Consider the following 22670-nt stretch of genomic DNA (forward strand, 5'->3'; position numbering starts at 1 on the left):
TCGTGAGATTTAAAAATTTTCTCGCATTATATTTTTGTTCACTTTGGTTCGAGTACAACGGGCCAGGTTATGCCTCCAAATGTCGGTTTGGTACGCCACAATATAAGCAAGCCGACAAAACAAATAGGTTGCCTGGTTGGCGCTAGACATGTTAGCGTATTGGCGAGGAGATAGAAAAAAGGGAGGCGCTACGCCCAGGTTATTGTCTTCTGTAGGGTTCTGTGCTTACCAACACAAGGCACGTGCACTGGATTCTTTACTTGGTCTTTCTCGATTGCGCGCGGGGCAAATATTGAGCACGACTCGCGCCCAATTTTTTGCTGCGTCCGCGTTCGGCTTCACTGATTGAACACGAGCCCCTGCCGAACGATTCTACCGTCCAGCTACATGGAACCGTCCAGCTACGTGGGTTGAGCGCTGCGTCAAAGCACAAACAATTTATGTTGTTGTTGACCCCATTGTTCTAGATTTAGCAACTAGGGGCGCGTCGGTTGGATCGCCTTCCTAATAATCATAAAAGTTTTGGGGTGTGCGAATATCTCTTCGAATTGGATAGCCCAGTCATCTCTAGTTTCAACACTGTAAAGAAAGACGGTACGTCAAACCGGCTCTTTTTACCTTTTCATTGCAGTGTAAAAGTTAAGAATTACTTAGCGCTATTTCGTTTCAGTTTATCACACTCCTGCGAAAAATTCAAAAGTAGATATATCGTTATATGTGGGCTTAATAATTACTGTACTGGGAGGAGATCAAACAGCAGGACGCGGTTTGTCCTGCTTGTTTGCTTTCGCTAGGTGGCGCAAGCCGCCGACTGATTAAAAGGGTCCGGACATATCCATCCATGCATCCATCCATTGCCAAACAGCTCGGAGTTTGCCCAGCGCAAAACCTGTGCACTAGACACGCTCCGTCGTCTAGCTCGATATACGGTATACAAATTCGACAAGAGTGCTGCATCAGCGTTCGACTGGCACTCGTGGATCAATCGGTGCTGCAGTGATTCAACCCGAATCCCAGCGAACGCGACGTCGAAGATAAAACGAATCATTTCTGTGTTGTCCACCCAGCTGAAGTGAACGACTAGAGTTCCGATTGTTCGATCTCTTGCCCGATATATACTAGAAAGAACGAAGATAAAAGGAGAGAAGAAGGAAGAATCAGAGGAATACGAATAAGTACGCGACAGGGCGTTATTGTAAACCTTTTCCAGTGATGAAACCTTTAAATTGGTTTTCTGACCAACGGCGAGAACGTGTGCGCTTAAAAGAGCCATGAAACGATTTTTCTATTTCCGCTAAGTACTACTTAGAATCACTCCCTGACGTTAATAACTGAATAAACATGACTTAGTTTTCTTTCTAAGCACAGGCACTCGGCAAACAAATTCGAGAAATATGAGCGTCGTTCATTCCCTAAACTAGGATCCAGGACAAGCGGCCACATGGCCTGGCGCCCACCCTATGCCGCCAACGTTAATTAATCATAGTCACGCGTTGGGGTTGCCAAAGTAGAACACGCGTGTTGAGTTCCAGGCATTGTTAGAGCTCTACTATTCTCATCACCCCAGTAGTTGGACATGAACCACTATTCGAGTGTCCGCCGAGGCTTCGATTGTTTCGAGTCGAAGTCGAGTGCTCACGCAGTCCTCGTGTCCAATCCATGGGCCGCGCTCGACTGTCGTCAGGCGGATGGTTTCGATCATACAATAACGTCATCAAGCTTTGCGAAGGCAAGACTGAAAGAAATAGTCCGCTTTTATCCTCGCAATTTCTCTGCAACAAAGAAGCTTTTGAATCAGTGGTTGTCTGGGGGAATATACTTGCGCCAGACTAGGACCAGTACGCCTCTCCAAAGTTATGAAAATTACACCCGGATATCGTTTCATGATCTCTAACAAAACTATGATCTTTGAATCCACGCGCTCAGGTATTCTTTGTTCTGGTCGGGCCTCGATATTTTATCTTTGCACTCAACACGTGTGTCTGTGTATGTATGTATGTGTGTGTGTGTGTGAGATTAACTTTGATTTAAATTGATAAAATTATATGAACATGGATTTTATCTTTTAACCTCACTTGGATACCTCAGTATTTTTTACCCTGAGCACCCTGAGATAGACAGACACACAGGACGGGCGAATAAAAGCTTTCCTCATTGCGCCACCTCTTTCTTTCTTGAATACTCGAAGCAATAATAATTTTTAGCTTCATAGCAGTCGGTTCTTCGCCTAAGTGAATTTTTGCGATACTCAGACATTTTCAAGGGCAACAGCGGTGATTCAGCCACAATCGCGTGCTTCTCTACTCTAGTTCTCGCGGAAGGGCGACAAAACAGCCCTCTTTGGCTAACCGCATCATTATTTGTACACTCACCTTTCGATCGACCGAGAATGTCTGATCAGAAATGGCAGTAGAAAAAAAGAGAGAAATGTCTTGGCACAAAGTAGCCGTCCATAAGGCAACAAGCAGCAGCCAGGGAAAGGGAAAGAAAGTTTCGATCCATCTGCCGCGGACAAAGCATGAATCAGACCCCGTGTGCGTGACTCAGGTAGCGCCGTCTGCTTGCCCGGGAAGATATACGCTGGCGGACCCTGGCCGTCGGTCTATGAAATGGTGCACGGAAGAACATTGTGTGGGCACCAGCTAGAGCACGCACCTGTGAGGAACCCCTGGTTCTTGCGTTGGCTCGGAGCGGCGCCGGAATCCGACACCTTCCCGTTCGGTGGGGGAGAGTCTGGCGATGACGTCACCTAAGGTTCTCCATGGCGTGATGCCACGCATATGACCCGACACTCTGCTTTGCAAATGCAGCAACTGGAACGACAAATGGGATGCTTTGCTCTTCATTCATTTTACGAGATCGAGATGCGCGGGTTCCCACGGTATAAGCGAAAGTGCGTGTTCGCTGCTCCGTGTATATGCCATTGCTTCCACAGAAGACCGTCTAGCACCCGCCGTTTTACATGCTGGTGTGTTTGGCAAGTGCATCAATCGCTTGCGGAAGGCGAGCAAGCTCGCGCCGTTAGGATATTTTTTTATGGCATGATGAGCTCTTTTGTGGCTGCAGTTACTTTCTTACAGAAAAAAAAATTAATTCTGCTATCATGAAGCAGATTGAGCGCTGCAGTGACCTCTGTCAACGTCAGTTTCGGTGCTCGCTTCATTATGGCTACGGGATGACTCTTTTAATGACTCCGACTTATCAATCTAGTTCTGTGGAAAGAGACGGAGACCGGTAAAGTGGATAGCACCTAACCGCAGAGCAACGGCCCGGTCAAGGGGACTTACCAGGATGCGCTGCGATCTAAACGATGTCTTTGGTGGTGCCAATTTTTTGGAGGCGAACCCAACCGGGAATACCGAGATGTGCTCCACAAGATCTGGCAAACCAAGACCCCGCTGTCACACCGCTGATATATCGTACAAAAGACAAGCTGACGACACCGTCCCAGGCGTGTTTTTTAATGCGAAAGCATTAACTGGTCCCATGGAGCGAACTGGCATTATCAGCTCTTGAAGCCGCGCCAAACGGCACATTGACTCCCCTGTCCCTACGAAGCTAAGCCTGTCGTCTGTAGCAGCGCTCTGATGGATAGGCTCCCATTGGCTGGCGCACGTCATAGTTTCAAAGAACGAGACTCCCATTGGCTGCCGCGCGGCGTAGTTTCCAGGACCGCCACCAGAGCAGCCGTCACCATGGCGGCGCAGGGGCGCGGCCGCCGCCCGACCGGGCAAACTCCGGGGGGGCTGCACGACCGCGCTAAGCGCGGCGCGGCCACTTCACGAGAGCGCGCGCTCGGCAGTCGGCCGCAATTTCGGCAGTACCGAAACGTGCCTGTCCACGCCAGTACGCAGCAGACAAACTAAGGGAGCGGAAGAACGAAATTCATGCTTTCGCATTCGCAACTCATAGGAAGTGCTTAGGTGTCTTTGTAGTAGCTTTTTGTTTTGTATCTTGTCAGATTGGTCACAAAAAAAAAACTGCCTGCAGACATGTTAGAAAAGCATGCATATGTATGAAGCAAACGTGTTTTGAACGTGCGTATGGCGCGTCCGCAGACGATTATGTCGTCATGTCTGCAAAGAGCACCTGCCTTTGTATGATATGTGATCAGTGTGTTTGCGACTTAAGAGAAAGGCCCATTAGAAAGCTGAGATACAGCCCCGAACAGTGACGATGGTTTGATTTTTTTCTTTCTTTACAACGAAATACCAAAGTCGAGCCCTCTTCATTTTGGAGTGGTCGAGAGGTGGTGCAAGGAAGGCTCGATAGACGACTGTCATTAATATGCTATGCCCGATTGTCGCGCGATCGTAGATCGTGATAATAATGATATTAATAATAATAATAATAATAATAATACTTTATTTCCATCATTTACGATGGTGGGGCACCAAAACAAAAAGCTGCAATAAGCAGCTTGACGAGTTTTGGGCCCCTAAAATGGCCAGCAGCAAGCGGTCGGGGGGACAAACAAAAAGCAACATTCTAGCGTGCTAGAGGCAACGATGTAAAAAATTAGAGCACAAAACTAAAAGCACCCTTTACAAATGATAAGAGAGAAAATGATCACGTACAAGACAAGCATTTAATAAGCGCAAGTCTCTAAAGGTTAGACTTTCTAGATCAATGCTATTGCTGTTGAGACTGCTTAACAATTGCGAGAGGGTGGAACTTATCATTTGAGAATCATAATGTGTTCGCTGCGTGACCATCTTCCATTTCTCTGGGTTACGGGTAGGATACGGTGGAGAAGTTTCCCTCCGTGACGCAAGGTTTTCCAAAAGACATGCACGTCTTGTTTCTTCACTTTTATAACTAGTACAGAGCCGATATTGATATAACTTGTGAATAGTGATTATTTGAAAGTTCTTAAATAAATCAGGAGTCTGAGAGTTGTGTGGCACGTTACAAATAGATCTATTTTTTTTTTGTAACAAATATATTTTTAATTGGTAAATTTTAATGTTCCCCAAACAAGGTGGCAATACGTTAAGTGGGAGAAAAATAATGACTTAGAAAGCAAAAATTTAGCATTGGTTGGTAACACAGATCTGTATCGATTTGTAATCCCCACTACTCGAGCTATAGCTTTGGAATAAGATAATTCATATGACTTTCCCCAAGACATACCTTCACTAAAAATGACTCCGAGAGTGTTAAAACAACTAACAATTACGATTGGAGTAGTGCTAAAAGTGTGTAGTTTAGATAGCACTACGAGCTTATTTTTTTGGACGAAAACTCACACCTTTTGTTTTATGAATATTACACTCAAGGAGCTGCTGTCTTCCCAACTTTTTTTTTTATCATTGATAAGGTCAGATTCGCCATAACGATTAAATCGTCACAAGTATCGAAAGAAGAAAATAGGCTCGTATCATCCACGTAGATCACGAGGATCACCGCTACTCCCCTACAAGAACTTTGATCACTCGCCTCTCACTCGCATCAGGGTCGGGAGCGCTGTTGCCATGCGTGCATATCGCGTGAGCGTACGGGAACCGCGCTAACCCTGCCCTCTGAAGAAATAAAAAAAAAAAAAAAACAATACATTTTTTTAGCGACTTTATTTTATTTTTATTTACTTGCCTTTTTTGTTTGACTAGGGAGGTACTCATCCGGCGGGTTTCATGACCAGTAATGAAAGCATTTGCGCGCGAGACAACGTGTAGCTCGAAGCGTGTGCCTCTCATAATTACCGGGAGCAACCGGTGAAACTGACAAGCTATGTAGCTCGCTTCGGCACCTGCGAGCGCCGTCGCACGTCGCTCCTGGCCACATTTTTCGGCGCGCCGCGGTTGTGCGCTCCGCAGAAGGACCGCGGCCCTTTAGTGCCCCGACCCGGTATGCGCATCGATAATGCGCCTAATGGTGCTGGCGCATGACCGACGGTGGGACTAGGCGCATACTAATGCGCATTAGCATACATTACGGCGTCGCTGAACGCGTAACAATGGCGCTTCGGGGGTTCAATAGAGGGAGAACCGCCATCTTGGGAGCCGCCTTCTCGCCGTCTGCCTTCCAACAAAGACGCGTTCTATAGGAGCCTCATCGGCGGGCTACAAGATTCCGTCGTCAAGGGGTTCTCCCGACGGTGTGCCGCGATTGAGACCCGTGTGTGCATATATTTTCGGCCGTTCACGTCACGGGTGCGTTTCACTTTAGCTCCGGGCTTTACAACGCACGGCACCCTGTCGGCTGTGATGTGATTGGTGCGTCACTAGCTCCAGTTTGTATCGAAGTGCTTCTCGCTCCGCTATGGTCACCGACAACTCAAGGAACGCGAGGTGTAGCTTATCATATTCACACTTCGTTCTTCGTACGCAAGATGACACCGAAAGTGAATTTCACTCAATTCACCCGGGAACCAATGGCTCTGGCGTCGCTACAAAGACGGATCCTTACGGTATAGGCCCGTACCAATTCTTGGGACTTTCGGTTATTACCTCAAAAACATATTATTTAGATTTCTTTTTTTCTTTTTTGTTTTTGTTGCATGAAAACGCTAAAGCCGTATTCACACTGCTCGTACATCACACAAAAAACAGAGAGTGTCTGGAGATTGTCGCTTGTATGATACAGTCTGATCGCGACGTAACAGTAAAATCGGAAATCTCGCCATGTTCCTCGTTGTTCGTGGCCTGCGCGTATACGGGTCAGTTGCCTCCTCCCTCGAGTGGGGCTTCTCGCCGAGCACTGGTGCAGCGCGGAGATGCGACAAAACCGCCGTGTCGCAGAAACGCCGGCGTCGGTGTGACGGGAAAATCCCGATTGGTCGATAGGGTCATGATGTCACAGCCACGTGACCTCGCGCGAGAATTTCGAACAACCTACGACGCTCACGTGAAACGTGACGTCACGCGTGGAATGAAAGTGATTAAGTTGCATGACATGTAATGCGAATTAAAGGTCGCCGCATGTCTCGAATGATTTCCCTCTATAGAGTAATTCATTTACCATAACGAAAAAATTGGAAGAATTTTAGGCGGGGTTTCATTTCATGACACTTGTGTTACGAGCCAAACAGGCTACTGACTAGGCCACGCAGACACGCTTGCACGGCTTGGGAACGAGCGGAGAGTTTATATGTTTAGCTACTATCGCGTTCCGCCCCTAAACAGGAAGGTTACGCGTCTTACGTGTCTTACTAAACTTGGTAAGGCAGGCAACATTGTGACGTCTACTCCGCGGTTGGCCGATGCGCGCAAAGCACGTGTGCGATACTTTGTTCGATATTCCTACGAGGGACGCCAGGCGATAGCCTCGTGCCTCAGGCACGTGCGGGCGGGACCGCTGGCGCCCCGGCAGAAAACCAAAACAAAAACCGCGTCAAAATTGAAGTTCTTTTTTCTTTTTTTAACGTCGCAAAAATTTGTATTTGTCTTATATTTTTCGAAAACAAGCTGATTTAGGAGCTTTTTATACACTCAGAAAGTTTCGATTTCCAACCATGTATTTATTTTCAGTAATTAAAACTCAACTAATACGCTTTCGTTATTTTTTTTTATTCTAATTAGTGTGTTTTTAGTGAACCCTGACGTTCACCCTGGCTAGCAGTTTGTTCCTTGAAAGAGTTTATTTTGTTTCTCAATCCTATTTTTAGAGACTTCAGACTTCGCTGAAATATATAAACCGAGGTCCTTTGACGATTTATGTGCATCGCTGTTCGTGATTTTGGCTTGCAAATTCGGGACAAACATAAAAATAATTGGGAACATCGAAAGGATTTACGAAAGCCTAGATTAGATTATCTAAAATCATTTCCAGTTTTTTTATGATGATTTTTATTGCATTTTGTTTATGTATTAGTCGATATTCCCGGAGAGGTGTTCACTCTTTAACGTTCACAATTTCAAATAACAAGCTATACGAACTGATCACAAGATCACTTTCGACGGAATTCCTTTTTCATCGCCCGTTGCGACTTCAGGCGAACCCGAGGATTAAAAAATTTCGGACACCTTTAAACTCGGCCCCGATGCCGTGATTGTGGCAACTTTTTTTTTTTTCTTATCTTACTAATATATTTTAATGAACTAAACATAACTGCCTCACAGCTATATTTTCATAATATTTTTTCTTTGTTTTGCAATTAACGACACAATTTAGGACATCAGTATTGGTGACCTTCAGAAGAAATGAGTACTCCCAATTCCATCTGTAACCACACAAGTTCACTTGTTACGTTGATTACATTCTCTCTGCCCTGCCAAATCTACTAATAAATTGTACATATATCTTAGAGCGGCAGCACTGCTTTACGTTTTTCAGACCAAAATCACGGCGTAGCTGGGACCACATAAATAGACCATAGGTTTTAACCTAGAAACACCAATAAACAACCGTCGACGTCAGAATTGCACAAACGGTTAAATCCGAAGAACACTGATAAACATCCACTGGTGTCGAAAATACAAACTCCGTTAAAAACCGAAAAACGCCGATTTCTTGAAATGTGTGCTCCAGCTAAGACTGTATTATTTGTTTAACCTTTTCCTCTTACACTTGAACTTTCAGTTTCGTATTAATTTTTTTTTACATCCATGGTTACCGTTTATGGTGTACGTCCAAAAGAAATCAGCGAAATAAGCCGATATTTTAGAATTAAATTAACACTGAAAGAAAAACCGCCGATTTCCCTCGCGCAGCAAATGCATCAGGATGCGTATCGCACGGTTCGACTTTTGATTCCCGCTGAACTGCGTGGTAAATCTGGCTCGTTGCTAATTAATTACGCCCACTTATAACTACGTATGATTAATTATGACTAAATATGCCCTCTCCTCGAATGCTTAATGCAATGCCTACTCTAGGCGGTGTATGATTCATGCTTTCGTGGCCTGTGTGTAACGCTTTTTCGTCACACTCTTGCGTGACACTTTTCACGTGAAATCAAGCCCATAAACACGTTCCGTGTTAATACTTCGAGGGTTACTTCGCTCTTTGCTTTGGTGTAGCTTGTATTTTTTTTTTCTTTTTCAAGAAACGCTGCTAATTGTTTCTTCTTTTTTTTTTTTTTTTGAGGAGGGGGGGGGGGGGGGGGGCATTTATTTATTTGCGAACAAGAGCGCATTCTCAACAAACCATCGAGGGTTTCTTTTGTTTAAAACTACTGCATAGTAAGTTACGGCTTACACCGTAAATATCTCGAGCTTGGCGCCTCGTCTCCCGCCTCCATTTTCATCTCGCACAGCGCACAGCGGAGCCGCTCCGTTATAAATAAGGTACCCGGCCTCCGGCTGCCTCGTAAAGAGTATTGTTCGGACGAAGAAAGCGCCGGGCCACGTAATTGATTGGAAACAGCCACGCTTTGGAAGCGTGTAACCCGCAAGCAACGTCGCGCCCCCTCGCGAGAGAACCGACCGAAGCGTCGCGCCCCGCGTCTCGCCCAACACGCGGAAGACGGGACTCAACTTCGCCCCCACGTCTCGCTCCTCGGACCTGGGAAGCTCCGGAACCTTGCGCCGCGAAGATTGCTGGGCCAACTCGCGTCAGGGCGATCGCCTTCGAGTGTGTGTGTCTGTGTGTGTGTGTGTGTGTGTTGGGGGGGGGGGGGGGGTCATGACCCGTTTCAAATTATGCTTCCCGTTGGCCGTTTTCATCCCCATCCACCAAAACTCGGACAGCTCCTCGGGCGGCCCTCGTGCCAGACTTCACCTTCCAGTTTTTTCTCCACTTCTTTCGTCGTCTTGATTTTCCTCCTTTGAGCCTGGAATATTTATTTGACTCTAGGCTCTCAATTTCCGAGTATGTGCCCGTGTGTCCGTTGGGGCTGTATTCGGGGGTTGTAGGGTGCTCCTGCCCATCGTCGTCGACGTGCGGCGTCCCGCGTTTCACTCCGCCGTCGAGGGGCGCTTTCGCTATTTTGGGGCAAGTGAAAGTTTCCCGGGAACGGCTATAGAGGATGTTTTGGTAGGTGCAGGGGGCCGCACCGGGTGGCCAGTCGGCTCGACGGGATTTCTGGAAGTCGTTATCCGCTTCGTTCCTGACCTTCTTTGTTTAACTTTTGTTTTTCCGTCGTGTTTTTGCGTGTTGAAGCGACATGCTACGAACGCAGCTCCGGCTGCCGTCAAGAGTCAGTCATACCAATGGCGGTTCTTAAGGTCGAGGCATTCCCGGTGTTGCGCTATGGAGCATCCTGACATCTGTTATACTAGGATGTTCTCGGAATTCTTTTTTTTTTTTTCATCATGCCGAGGGGAAGAAGGGGGGAGGGGGGGCGGCAGACATTTTACAGATAAAAATCCAATAACAACGAAAAGACATACGAGTTGGTGAACTTTTAACATCGTGAAGACTCGACACCGAGCTGAATAAAATGTTAAAAAGCGCGAACAAACGGGGACAATGGAGAAACACGGACGACAGGACAGGCGCTTCACTCTCAATTGTTTTTTTTTTATTATCATCATCGTCACCTATATATATATATATATATGCACATTGCCCAAACCTCACCACACTTAATCGCCAAAATCAAAGGCAGCCATCCAGAAACACCGTTTCAATCTGAAGCAGATACACAGACAGAGAGCTGAAGTAATTGCTTTTCTTTTATGTAGAATGCCTCTACGTTTTTGGATGGTTGCCTTAGGGTCGCCATGGGCCTCCCCTTTGGCTACGTCACTGGCCCGAGGTATTAAAAAACTGAAAGCATGAGAGAAAAAGCGTGCAAAAAGAAGTTGAAAGGAAACAAGAGACGTTTCGGGCGCACGCCCTTGGTCAGACTTTGCCAAGTATTTTCGGTGGAATCACGGCAGCGTTTTTTGTAAGGACCGGTAATAGACGTAGCGTCCTCGTTCAGTCTTATTTGGCTCGATTCGTTCAATTCGGGGCCGCCATAATGAGATGCAGACGAGGGAGAAACTTTGCTTCCCTGTTTTCAGGTACGAAAGTTCCTCCCTTTCTGAGGGAACACCGGTTACAAGGTCGTTCACTCCTTTATAGAGGAATATATGGACCCCCTTTTTACCGGTGTGGTTCGTACCAATAACACTCATTTTGTGTTTTTTAACGAGTTTGCAAACGCATCGTTTGGTTGAAGATTTGTTCGCGACGTTAGCAGCAGCAAACTCCATCCAAAGCACGGATGAGACCGCTCCCACTACGCCCCCATTTCAAAACCTGTGTCAGATGATCAATACTCCATACACCACAGCCTGGCCGAATCGCTCGATCCTCCCAAGATCCGCACGCTTCACCCGTCTAGCCCTGCAGGACGGTCGACGAGTTGAAAAACAGGGAACGGTGGGCGCGACGTTTTAATTAGCAAGTCGCTCGCAACCTTAACAAAGTGGGTCAGCTCTCTGCTGCGACATGGCGCCGCACGTAGAGTTGGGAAAGCAGCAGGGAAATAGTGACTCGGCATCGCGATGATGCGACGACCCAGATGCCTCGCTAATTGCGGAGTGCAGTTCTGTGTCGCATCGTGTGCCGCGCAATCCTGATACGTCGATGGATGGGGTGGGGCGCGAACAAAGGAGCGTCTTTTCGTCAAGACGCCTATGCCAGCGAGCACATAGAGATCCAAGGGCTGCTAATAATTAGCGGGTTCCTCATCAAAGTGGCATTTGCATCTTTGCGGGCGACCCTTATCGCGTCGTGCTATATATCGTAGCCAGACTGCGCGACCTATATTTCTATACAAATATTTCCCGACCTTATTAGACCCGATTAATGGAAGTAGCCAGTTCATCTGTCAGCTTCTTCTTGTAAGTTTGCCGTTTGATCGGTTGGAGGTAGCTGCGTTTGTGCCGACGGTGAATCGGCTTATATACTTCGTTTCAGCTTCGGTCCGAGCGCGGCCGATGTTATGAGCCGAAGGGCCAATCAAACAGCGAAAAAAGCGCAGCGTCATGGTGTCCTCTCTGCGCTTGATAGGACAAGCCGGCGGAGGAGCGCGCAGAGAGAGACGGCGAATCCCGGCTGGTCCTATCAACTGCAGAGAGCACGCCATGACGTTGTGCCTCTTTCGCTGTTTGATTGGCCCTTCGGCTCATAACATCGGCCGCCCTCGGACCGAAGCTGAAACGAAGTATAGTATTTAGCAATTTCTTTGATGAGAGTTCAAACTTTGTCGTCAACGACTCTTGAAAAACGCGTGTTGCGGCCTATCATCTCCTCGCTCCGTGACTGGTTCTTCGGCCTTCTTGTCGGCTAACGCTGCAATCTCATTGGTTGTGGAGCGATAATAATCGAGGCGCCGTTCGAGACCCGCCACGCCTTTCCATTTCTAGGCGGCCAGTGACACGCTAGTGAGAAGACGCGGGAGGTGGCGCCACCGTGGTTTCGTAAGTATTCGTGAGTAACGCGTCTGCTTGGGGGCCTCGACGTGAGACTAGAGTTCCTGTATAGGCTCCCTACGGGAGCCAGAGTTGCGCATTTGTTTTCCCCGCGCCGCCACGCCGCTATTCGCCGAGATCCATCACGTGAGAAGCAAAGCATCCGTTGGCGTGCAAGAAAGCCACCTTTACGGTCGCTCCGCCGACGTTTCTCTTGCCCCGGCGTATGTTTCCCTGCTTTCCGCCTCCTTTTCCTCCTCTCCTGTTTTCGATGCGCGGCGGCGCGCGCGGCGCCGCTATTCGCGAAGTTTAGTCACGTGAAGAGCAAAGCATCCAGCTCGTGCGGGAAAGCCGGCGCTACGGCCACGCTCCGAGGCTGAATGCGCAACTCTGCTACCGTAGGTAGCTATACAGGAACTCTACGTGAGACAGGGAGCGACTGCCAACCACGGAAAGCGTTCGCAATTTAATGGTGGATATCCCCTGCGCAGATTGGCTGCTCGTGCCTATGCGCGCGTTTCCGCTTGTCGAGGAGGACAGCGGAAACAGAGACTGAGCAGACTGAGCAAACCCTGGAAACAATTAGAGACGGTCTACGTTTTCGCTTCCTCGTCGCACCCTGGATTGCATACGCAAATATATATATATAACTGAGAAGAAAAAACACTATGTGAAAACAGCAACAACGGACGATTTAATCTTCGACGTTTCGGCCGGAGTCCGGCCTTCGTCAGGAAGGCCGGACTCCGGTTGAAACGTCGAAGATAAAATCGTCCGTTGTTGCTGTTTTCACTAAGGGTTTTTTCTTCTCAGTTATATACCCACGCCTTCGGCCTCCCGCCACCATGCCCGTTATATATATATATATATATATATATATAGTTATCGTTTGTTTGGAAGATGATCACCCAGAGATGAACTATTAGCAACTGCAACTTCGTGCATTTAGTCTTCTCTCTATTGTTTCACAATACGGCCGCTAGGCCGTGTCGATTTTCGCTGCGCACTTAATTAGGATGGTATACATCCCCGCTCCGCGAAGTTTCGGCGTAGCTCATGTTTCTGTGCAGGTGCCACCGCCGGTTAATTCTATCGACTGCAAAGGCTTCACCGTCACTCGCGCCTTAGTCTGTGTCTATATGTGTGTGTGTGTGTGTGTGTGTGTATTTGCGTGTCTTCGAGCCTTCAACCGCGCGCTGTGACGTGCGGTGAAACGAGTTACAAGGTTAAGGAAGGGACGCGTGCTTTCGATTGTCTGGAGGCCCAACGAAACGAGGACAAAAAAAAAAGGGAGAGGAAGACACTCTAGCAACGATAGACACCCTAGCAACGGCGCTCACGCCGGATCGGCTGCTTGACAACGCGGGGGAGCTTAGATTTCGGATTCGGACAGCGCGTGTATCACTGGTGAGCCCGTTAACCCCCCCCCCCCCCCTCCCCCTCGCCTGTGTTCACGCCGCTTCGCGGCGACAGTATGCGGCTGCTAATTACAAAACTATTAACCCACTTGAACCCACCATACACAGCGGTTCGCGGCGTCCAGCCGGCAACCCAAGCCCTGCTGTCCCCCGCTCACCTCCGGAAAGGGAGTCCCATAACATTTAGTTGAGCGAAGTTTCGTCAACAACATTCGCTTTTTTTCGGCGTTAATCTTAAAAAAATAAATAAGGCAGACGTGTTACAACTAAACCACGCTACAGCTCCAAAAACTTGTTTTAACCGCTGCCTATATTGACGGCGATAGCGTCTATCTCCACGAGCTAGCCAATCCGGCGTGAGCGCCGTTGCTATGGGCCTCTATCCCCCCGCAGGGCGTCCTCCTCTGCGTCTTTTTTTTTTTTTTTTTCCTTGCCCCGTTGGGGTTTTAGGCAATTGGATACACGCAGAAGGGAAAGGGTCAGCAACGATTCAGTTCAGATCTCATCGTAAAGCGCGTATCGCCGTTACGTACGCAAAGGGAAGATGACAAAATAAAACTACATCTCCTTCCGAAAAGCTTGAGTAATAATCGAAGTCATCGACGAAAGCGCATTCGAGTAACCATAATGGCTTCCATGTACGAGCACGAGTCTTCATCCGGGCCGAGTGGGCTTTGAGTACCGTTCCCCCGCACACTGCAGTATTTTCTACAGCGGCTGAGCTTCGAGGAAACGATGCAAATAATTACGGAATCGATATTAGGCTACTGACGACTTGGGTGTAGTTCCTCCAATTAGTATGCGCAAGCAGCGTCTACCAAAGAAATATATCCGCCAAGAACTATATCTTCAACCACATGCCAGCACCCGAGGAGTCAACATATTCAATAAGGTAATAACTGGCTGTATATCCTCCTCGTCCCTTAATACTTTTTCGTATATATTGATCGTGACACATCGCACATTATTAAATCAAAAGAGTGTCAGACGAAATCTGCCTAAATTGTACGAGCGTCATGACTGAACGAGCTCTTATTTCTTTACATCACTCCACTGATTTCAAGTTGCATTCTTTATCAAAGTCGACATGTATGTCTCTACACAGGCTAAGTCAATTACTCCCAGTGTTTCAGCCATGCGTGCCACTAACGCAACACGACCGGTCATTATCGCTTTATCTTCGCCGGTCCGTCTGGCTTTGCTGAGAAACGCCGCGAGCACGGAATGCGCCCAAGACCGCAGACGTGCTTCGTGGTGAAAGAGAGATCTTGCTCGGGGCACGGCAGAAGGGCAGCACATGACCTTTGCCTGCGTGCGATGTCGACCGCCTGTGAGATTCTGTCTTGCGTGTCTTTTCGAATACCACCAATGCCTTACCTCGACGGGCGTTCGATGCCATTCAGGGCTCAGACAGAAGACAAGAAAGAGCTTCCGACCCGCGTTGTTCTCGGTGCCAGGGCAATTAAGGCCTCATTTGCATGCTAATAGAGCCGAGAAAGAAACACCCGCGGAGCATCGTTGGGAAGACTAGCAGATCGATAGGTAGGACAGGTGGAACTGAAGGAAAGCCAACCTGCCTTGCTACCTAAACTCTCTCGGATGTTTCTTTCTTTCTTTCCTTCTTTCTTTCTTTGCGTGCGTGTGTTCGTCTGAACCTTACTGGAAAACAATTCGATTACGTTGGATCTGTGTGTCGGTCTCGATACAATAAACAGCCGTGTATAAATGTTGGCTGTAGAAAAATGTGTTTAAAGCCATGTTTTGTTCTTTAACTGGGGAATACGACAACCATGCAAGGAGTTGCACCGATCACATCTCTTTTTTTTTTCTTCTAGCTTCACGTGCAGTACATAAATGACTGCGAGAGATGAAATCATCAAAAATGGCTATTCTCGCACAGTACTAGTCATATAATGCAAGCAGAATTCACGCGTGGGACAGAAAATAGTTGATGATGGCTCGGAGCACGTCCTTACGTGAAATTATCAACAGTATGGTTTCATATCCGTCGCCTGCTGTGACACCACGCGATAACTACCTCGATTAATAAGCCACAAGCGTGGAGCTATGAAGCCGCGTGGGACAAGCCTGTCTAGTTAGGAATTTTCGAAAATATTGAAGTCCCACAGTTTTTCTTATTGGACCGGACCAAGGGGCGGAACCAGAAAAGCCTTCGGAGAGAGGGGTTTCTTCCTCCTTCCCCAGTCGGTGCTGATACTTTGCTGCATGCCTTTATTGTTTTTTATTCATCACCGTTTTAGGAAGCCTTCTTACGACCTGCTTTCGTAATTTCTTTAACAATGGGGTCCGCAGTAGGAAAACTCACCAACGAAAGAACGGAAGCGTTGTCGAATTTGTGAGTGACGGCTGGCGACTTCTTGTAAGTAGCCGGAACCCTTCAAACCAGTCAGCTGTCAAGAACACCGATACAGCTGTTGTTCACAAGGCTCACCACGTGTCGGTCAAAGACGAGAGTCCTACAGGCGAACCAACCGGTTCAGGCAACGGGAGCAGCCAGCAGCACCCACTCCGCCATTTTTGTTGTGGAGGCGAGGGGGTATGACAAACACGGAGGTGTTGTACAACAGGTCACTGAAATAAAAAGTCTGGGGGACAGATCCTTCGCTTCGTTATTCAATCCCATTCAAATCGTATCGAAAAGTATAGCTGGTTTGCGTCTGTGCTTGTCACACTATGACAGTGTGGTGTGAATCTTGAAAGAATCTAGGATATCACTAACGATTGAAATATGGTGCTTCTGAGCAACGTATGTATAGGACCCAGGCAAAGGCATTCGATCTATTTCTTCTTGCGTCTTCTAAGTTTGTACCTGTATACATTGTAACGTGTTCTGCCCATATATTTTGATTTAGTATCTGCTGTAATGGGACCTCTGGTCTCCGGTGTCGATGAATGCCGCTGAATTACCGCCACATCTAAATCCGGCGACATTGTGTGTTTAAAATTTCAGTGGAAGAATTATGCTGGCATTTTTATATAATATCTTTTCTCAACAAATTTGGTCGCGAAGTTGGACATTGCTCTTGCTGCGATGTACCTGGGCCAAAAAGTGAAGATCATCAAATAGTTACGTACATATATGTGACCGTGATTTTTATATATACTTGGTGTTTCGTCGAAGCCTCTAAAAAAGTCCATAAAATTGGGTGGTTAAGAAAAAATAAAGCTCTTTCCGGGAACAAGGTGCCAGCCGCGTCAGATTTCAAGGATTGCAAAAAAAACATACTAATTAGATGGATAATTCACTAAGATTTACTAATTAACTTTTTATTGGGTGGAAATAAACGTATGATTCAAATGGAACTCATGCCTATAGGCATCATCAAAAACTACAAAATAAACTCATTTAAAAAAAAAATATTAGGCAGGGGCATCATTTTACGGCGTTCCGAAAATATCGCTTAATTTGGACGCATTTTTAAGTTTCGGTTTCTCATCGGAGCCCATCTTTGAGCCCGCGCTCCTGCTCCCTGGTGGCCAGGGCGCGAAACTATATGCCGCCTCGCCTCCCTCGTAGGACGGAGGAAAGCATGGAGGTAGGAAGCTTCTGAAGGCTACATCACGCAACCAGAGGTGAAGCCGGGGGAGACTTCCGGTTTGGACGGACACCCCCCCAACGATGACCAAAAACGACCAAAACCAAAATACGCTATTGGACGGACTTGGGCGCCCTTGGCACCGTTCCCACCGACCGCAACCTCTACTTTTGGCTTCACTTAGGATTTTCTTGTTTGGCCGGCTTGAGCCGGCATTAGGTCCCTCTTCTTCCTACCTATATTATTCTAGTACACTGTACCTACATAGAGGGAAGTATGGCGCACGTGTGTTGACCGTCTCTGCCACCGGGGAGCAGCACTGCTGGCGCAAAGATGCGCTCTGATAAGAAACCGAAACCTAGAAACGCGTCCGAATTTAGAGTGTTTTCTTAGCACCAAAAAAATGCTGCCCCTGCCTTATTTTTTATTTTTTTTCTAAAATGAGTTCATTTAGTGGTTTTGAATTATGCTTAGCAAGTCTCTAATTGGAACCATATGTCTATTTTCACTAATTAAAAAGCTCGTTAGTAAATTTGAATTAAGTATTTAACTAATTCATGCCTTTTTTTTTTTCTTTTTTGCAATTCTTGGCGTTTTCCGTAGCTGGCGATTTGTTTCTGGAATGAGCTTCTTTTTTCTCGACCACCCTATTTTTAGGGATTTTTTAAAGCCTTCACTGAACCAGCCGGTACAATTATTTAATTGTATCAGCTGTTTGTAATTGTACAGCTGAAGTGTACAATTATTTCCGGAACAGCATTGATTCTACCTAAGATTTGCTACGCCCCGCTTTAAATCCCCGAATTTTGTGAGACATGAACATCCTATATAAATAATAAGACTAAAGACACGCAAATGCTTGCGATGTCGTCAAAATGATGGCCCTGGGTTACGAAAGAAAGTCAAAGGCTCTATTTGAACGAAAGAAAAAAAAAAGTTACCTGTCCTCGTTTTGATTTTATATCTACAACGCGTAGGCACGTCCCGACTCCCAAACTGTCCAAGCAAAATCTGCGCCCCTCCAGCCATTTTCCCAGAAAAAAAAAAAAAAAAGAACACGGAATGTTGGCCGTCAGATTCCCACTCCTTTTATTCGCAACACACACGTTCGGCCACAAAGGCGCGTATGCCGAATCTTCGGGTGTGCCGGCCGCCTCTGTAGCCCCGCTGTCACGGCTAATTTCATTACGCATGCGAGTGCTGTCTCGCAACGCGGCACGTAGATCAACACAGAACCCCGAGCGATTGCTCTTCCGTACCCAGTGCCGTCGGTGTGCGTCGGCGCGTTGAAGTACCGTCGACGTCTCCTCAGGTCCACTGGCGATCCGCCATCTGCCGCGTCATTCCATGCTGCGCTGCCGCGCGGCCGCGAATTGCGGCAGCGTTTGAATTGCGTGGCAAGGAGGTTGGGGACACGCCCGCCGTCTGTTCCGTGGTTTGACGCGAGGCAGTCGCTCGATACACGCTCCCTAGTACACACGGCAGCTAGGGAAACTTCGTTTGGACAGTATGCATGACTCAGTTACAGCCGCGCTTCTGGCCAAGTTGCTGCTGAATGGATAGGTTCACCGACCGGGGCTTGAGCTTTTACAGCCTGTTAAAAAACAAAACGCGTTTACCGCCATATACTGCACAGTTGCTCGCTGTGTCGTTGGACAATGAAGTTTTTTCTGTCGTTTCTCGAGTAGCACGATAGTCATAGGCTCTTTGCAAGACTAGCAGATTCAGGGGTTGAAAAAAACAATTTTCTGGTAAATAACAAACAATATGTACAAACATTTCCAGGTACCGCCATGTTTTATAGATGCAAACAGACTCACGCGTAGCTTCAGCTTCGAAAAACAAAGAACTCTGCTTACTTTCATGGACGACAAATGTAGAACCAACAAGTAAATATTTGTCCCCAGCGAAGCTTAGAGGAAATTTCGTTCACCTTCCGCCCGGCCAGTGGAATGTTCATGGCCCACTCACAAAAGCAACGGCGTAATTTGGGTACGGTTCTTCTCGTCCCTTTTAGCGTGTGCATCAGAAGCCCCACTCTATTCCGCCAACAAGTGGCCAAACAATGCACAGCAGAACGCAAGGAGGCAGGAATGTAGCCCTGACATGCTCACGCTGAGTAGAGACTAACGGCCGTGCTCATCTGTGACAATAAAAAAAGCATTGGAAGTTCAGGTACCCAAACATAAAAAAAAACATATACGGATGAACTAAGTGTTATGATTCTATAGTATGCTGGGGTGGCGTTCTCTGAAAGCAATTGTTAAAAATTAAATACGTTTACAATTCTCAGTAATGCCGAATTAGAGCGCAGCTCTTGAGGAGGAGGAGGGGAGGTATGGAGGGGAGGTATGGAGGGGAGGATTACGTGTGACGTCACGAGGGTTAAATTTTCCCGCAAAATTTAGTAGAAAAAATTCTTGCAAAATTTAGCGCGAAAATTTTGCCCTCATTACGTCACACATAACGTCATTATGAGAAACGTCCCATAATGCAACGCGCAGTTACGCCGACGGCGACGGCGACGACGTCGCCGCTCAAGCCGGGAACGGGCGCCAAGAACTCTCTAAAAAAGCACAAAAAAAATCCTGGCTGAGTGTTAGTTAACGCGTAAAAGTAGGTGAATATTTCAGATGACAGTATATTGATATTTCCTTTATTCGTTTTCTATTCACTTTTTCCTGTAACCCAGTGCTCCGCGAGGAGTTCCGGGCGACGCCCAAGTCCTCCCGTGTGGCAGTGGGCGATTCGGCGACGCTGGAGTGCATTGCGCCCAGGGGCCACCCCGAGCCCTCGGTCACGTGGTTCAAGGACGGCGCCCAGGTGGCCACGGGCACGGGGCGCATCCGCCTGCTGGGCCATGGCTCGCTGCTTATCGCAGACGTCAGGCACGCCGACCAGGGCCGCTACGTGTGCAGGGCCGCCAACCTCCTCGGCACCCGGGAGAGCCCCGCTGCCACGCTCTCCGTGCACAGTGAGAGACCCGCTCCTCCCGCGAATCTCGCTTGAAAGGAGCTCCTAGGCTGGGGAAAAAAAGTCAGTGCGAGCAAGATATTGTCGGAAAGAAAGTTCGGATTGATACCCGGCAGCGAAAGGGAATCAGATGCCAAATTTCAGCGAAAACTCTAAAATAAATGTGGCCTATTCAAAAAATGCATTAAGCACTGCCGCATCATTCGTAGAAAAGGCTGCCTCGGTGGCTCCAAAGCAAAGCGCTGGCCTACGTATCCCCAGTTGGCGGATTCGAATCCTAGCCGAGGTGCCCGCAATCTGATGAGGGCTTATTGCGTTGAGGGCGCTGTGTAACCGAGATTTCTGAGTCGCTCCAAAATATCTAAGAGTGGTCGAAATACTTCTCTATTCCTTTACTGAGGTGTACAAGATGTCATTCGTTGCTTTTGCACGTATTAAGAAAGCGATATTTGACTTAGTCGTTAAAGTACACATACCCTCACCGCTGTATGCGTAATCTTAGAAGATGCGCGCGTCTACATCCTTAACCCATTCCTGCAACATATGGAAAGAAATAGGGGGAAAAAAATAGTGAAACACGTTTTGGTCGAAACGTGTTTACATAACGCCGATCATGACCGGCTGATAACGTCCTGTGCAATAATTAACGACTTTTTATTTCGCTAATAAGTATGCCACCTTTCGGTGACCTTCTTTTGACGTGATCGCTGGCGGAGCTCCTTGCCTCAGTCGACCACGGTGAGAGACTCTCTGCCTTCTCTGCGGATTAATTTGAAGTGCGAGCCTTTTTCGCCTCTAATAACCAATGTTGCGTACTGCACAGGAGCACTGTCTTCAGTTAAAATTCAGCTTATTTTTCTCTAAATTAAAGAGGCGGTTTAGAAGAAAATGTACAATGGCGGCTTTACAAAATCCCTCCCACCCTTTACAGTGAGGTTCAGAACGGAAGATAACTAGAAGACAAGACAAACTAAACTATTTACGAACAGAGTCCAGTAAAACAGCTCGACTTAAAGCGCACAATACATGATCAGTGGTAGCATTTTGTCCGTATAATGAAGGCAGTGAACAGGCACGCTGAAACTGATTTTCTGAATAAACTATAGTGTAAATTTAGCTAAGATATACATCACGTGGTCTTTTACCTGGGGGAAGGTTTGCAAAAATCAAGGTAAGATATTATTTTGGCATTGATATTGATAGGGGGGTCCTTGATATAGTTGTCAAATATATACCAATAAGATATACTGGGGTTTTTGGAATTATAACTTTGTAGACTTTCGCTATCCATCGCGGCGAATGTGAGGACTGTAAACGTGATGACCCTAGTCACTGACAGATTGACAAAGGCAGGGAGGAGATTCCGTTGTCCCGCCTCCAGCGCGAGCCTTTCCCATCTTCGTTTATGCTTCGGCGTTTCTTGGGACTTGAGCGTGCACACACAGCCGAAGCACGACGATAGGCAACGAGCGCGCGCCGGGGGCCGGGCCTTGAAAAGACAGCCCCTGCCGTCCTCACCTTGTCAGCTGCTATACAGCAAACTTACTACCTAAGAACTACTAATTAAACTAAATGGAACTTAGAAATATAGCGATGAGCATCTTGCGGGAAATGTTTATTTCAAATGTTTATTTCGAGCCAAATTGTCCGCGATAAGCGCTGAAGTTCGTTGTGTTAATGTTTTCTATCGCGTTCATTTCAGCGAGGCTCTAACTTTCTGTATATTTTTGCACTATTGTGTAAATTGCATCAATATTCTACTTATCTTCTATAGCGTTAGTTCTCTTTTGCAATTTGTTTTTCATATATGTAGTGCACATGTCATGTTTTATTTATGTATAATTTCTTTGGTGCCTTCATCGCGACTGCTGGTTTAGGTGGCTCGTAGCTCGTTAAGCTGTTCTTACAGCTTTTTTTTCTTGTCCCCTTTTCAGCATTGTTTTTGTTGGAAAAAATCAAGGTACTAATATTATACCATTTTAGACGTCTGCCTAAGCAATAGCGCCTTTCAATTATATATTCTAGCCTTTCGTTAAAGTATACCCGGGTAGCTGTATTTTCAAAGGCTGAAGTGTGCTTTGTGCTCTACAGTGGCGATTCTGGCTTGTGGTGCCTAAACTCGTACAAAAAAACGCCCCTCCCCCCCCCCTCCCCCCCCCCTCCCCGCCCCCCCCCCCCCCCCCCTCCGCTCCTCCCCAAGACTGATCGAGCAGTGACGCGACGTTGTCACGAATGAAAAGGGAACTGAGTTATAAAGTAATAAAACACTACTTAATAAGGCGGGCTCGTGCTTACAAATAAAAGGGGCACTGTAATCCTACGACGACGAAGAAGTGGAGAAGTTTGCATCTCGAAACATAAGAAACATAACATAACAAAATTGACTTTGTGCACACAAACAAAAATCGCGCCCCATGGCCGAATTTGACTACCGCCGA

At 47.1% G+C, this 22670-nt stretch overlaps 1 protein-coding gene across 2 annotated transcripts in view; it reads left to right on the forward strand.

The window, feature by feature from the left end:
* Positions 1-22670, forward strand: part of LOC8035728 (roundabout homolog 1) — a 219573-nt gene that overhangs the window by 163599 nt on the left and 33304 nt on the right. For both annotated transcript variants that reach the window (XM_029995107.3, XM_029995108.3), the window contains exon 3: positions 19952-20233. In XM_029995107.3, coding sequence (XP_029850967.2) covers positions 19952-20233 — 282 coding nt within the window. The remainder of the gene's footprint in view (positions 1-19951; positions 20234-22670) is intronic.

The sequence above is a fragment of the Ixodes scapularis genome, unplaced genomic scaffold, assembly GCF_016920785.2.
Source record: "Ixodes scapularis isolate PalLabHiFi unplaced genomic scaffold, ASM1692078v2 PGA_scaffold0__279_contigs__length_252992795, whole genome shotgun sequence".
NCBI lineage: Eukaryota > Metazoa > Arthropoda > Arachnida > Ixodida > Ixodidae > Ixodes > Ixodes scapularis.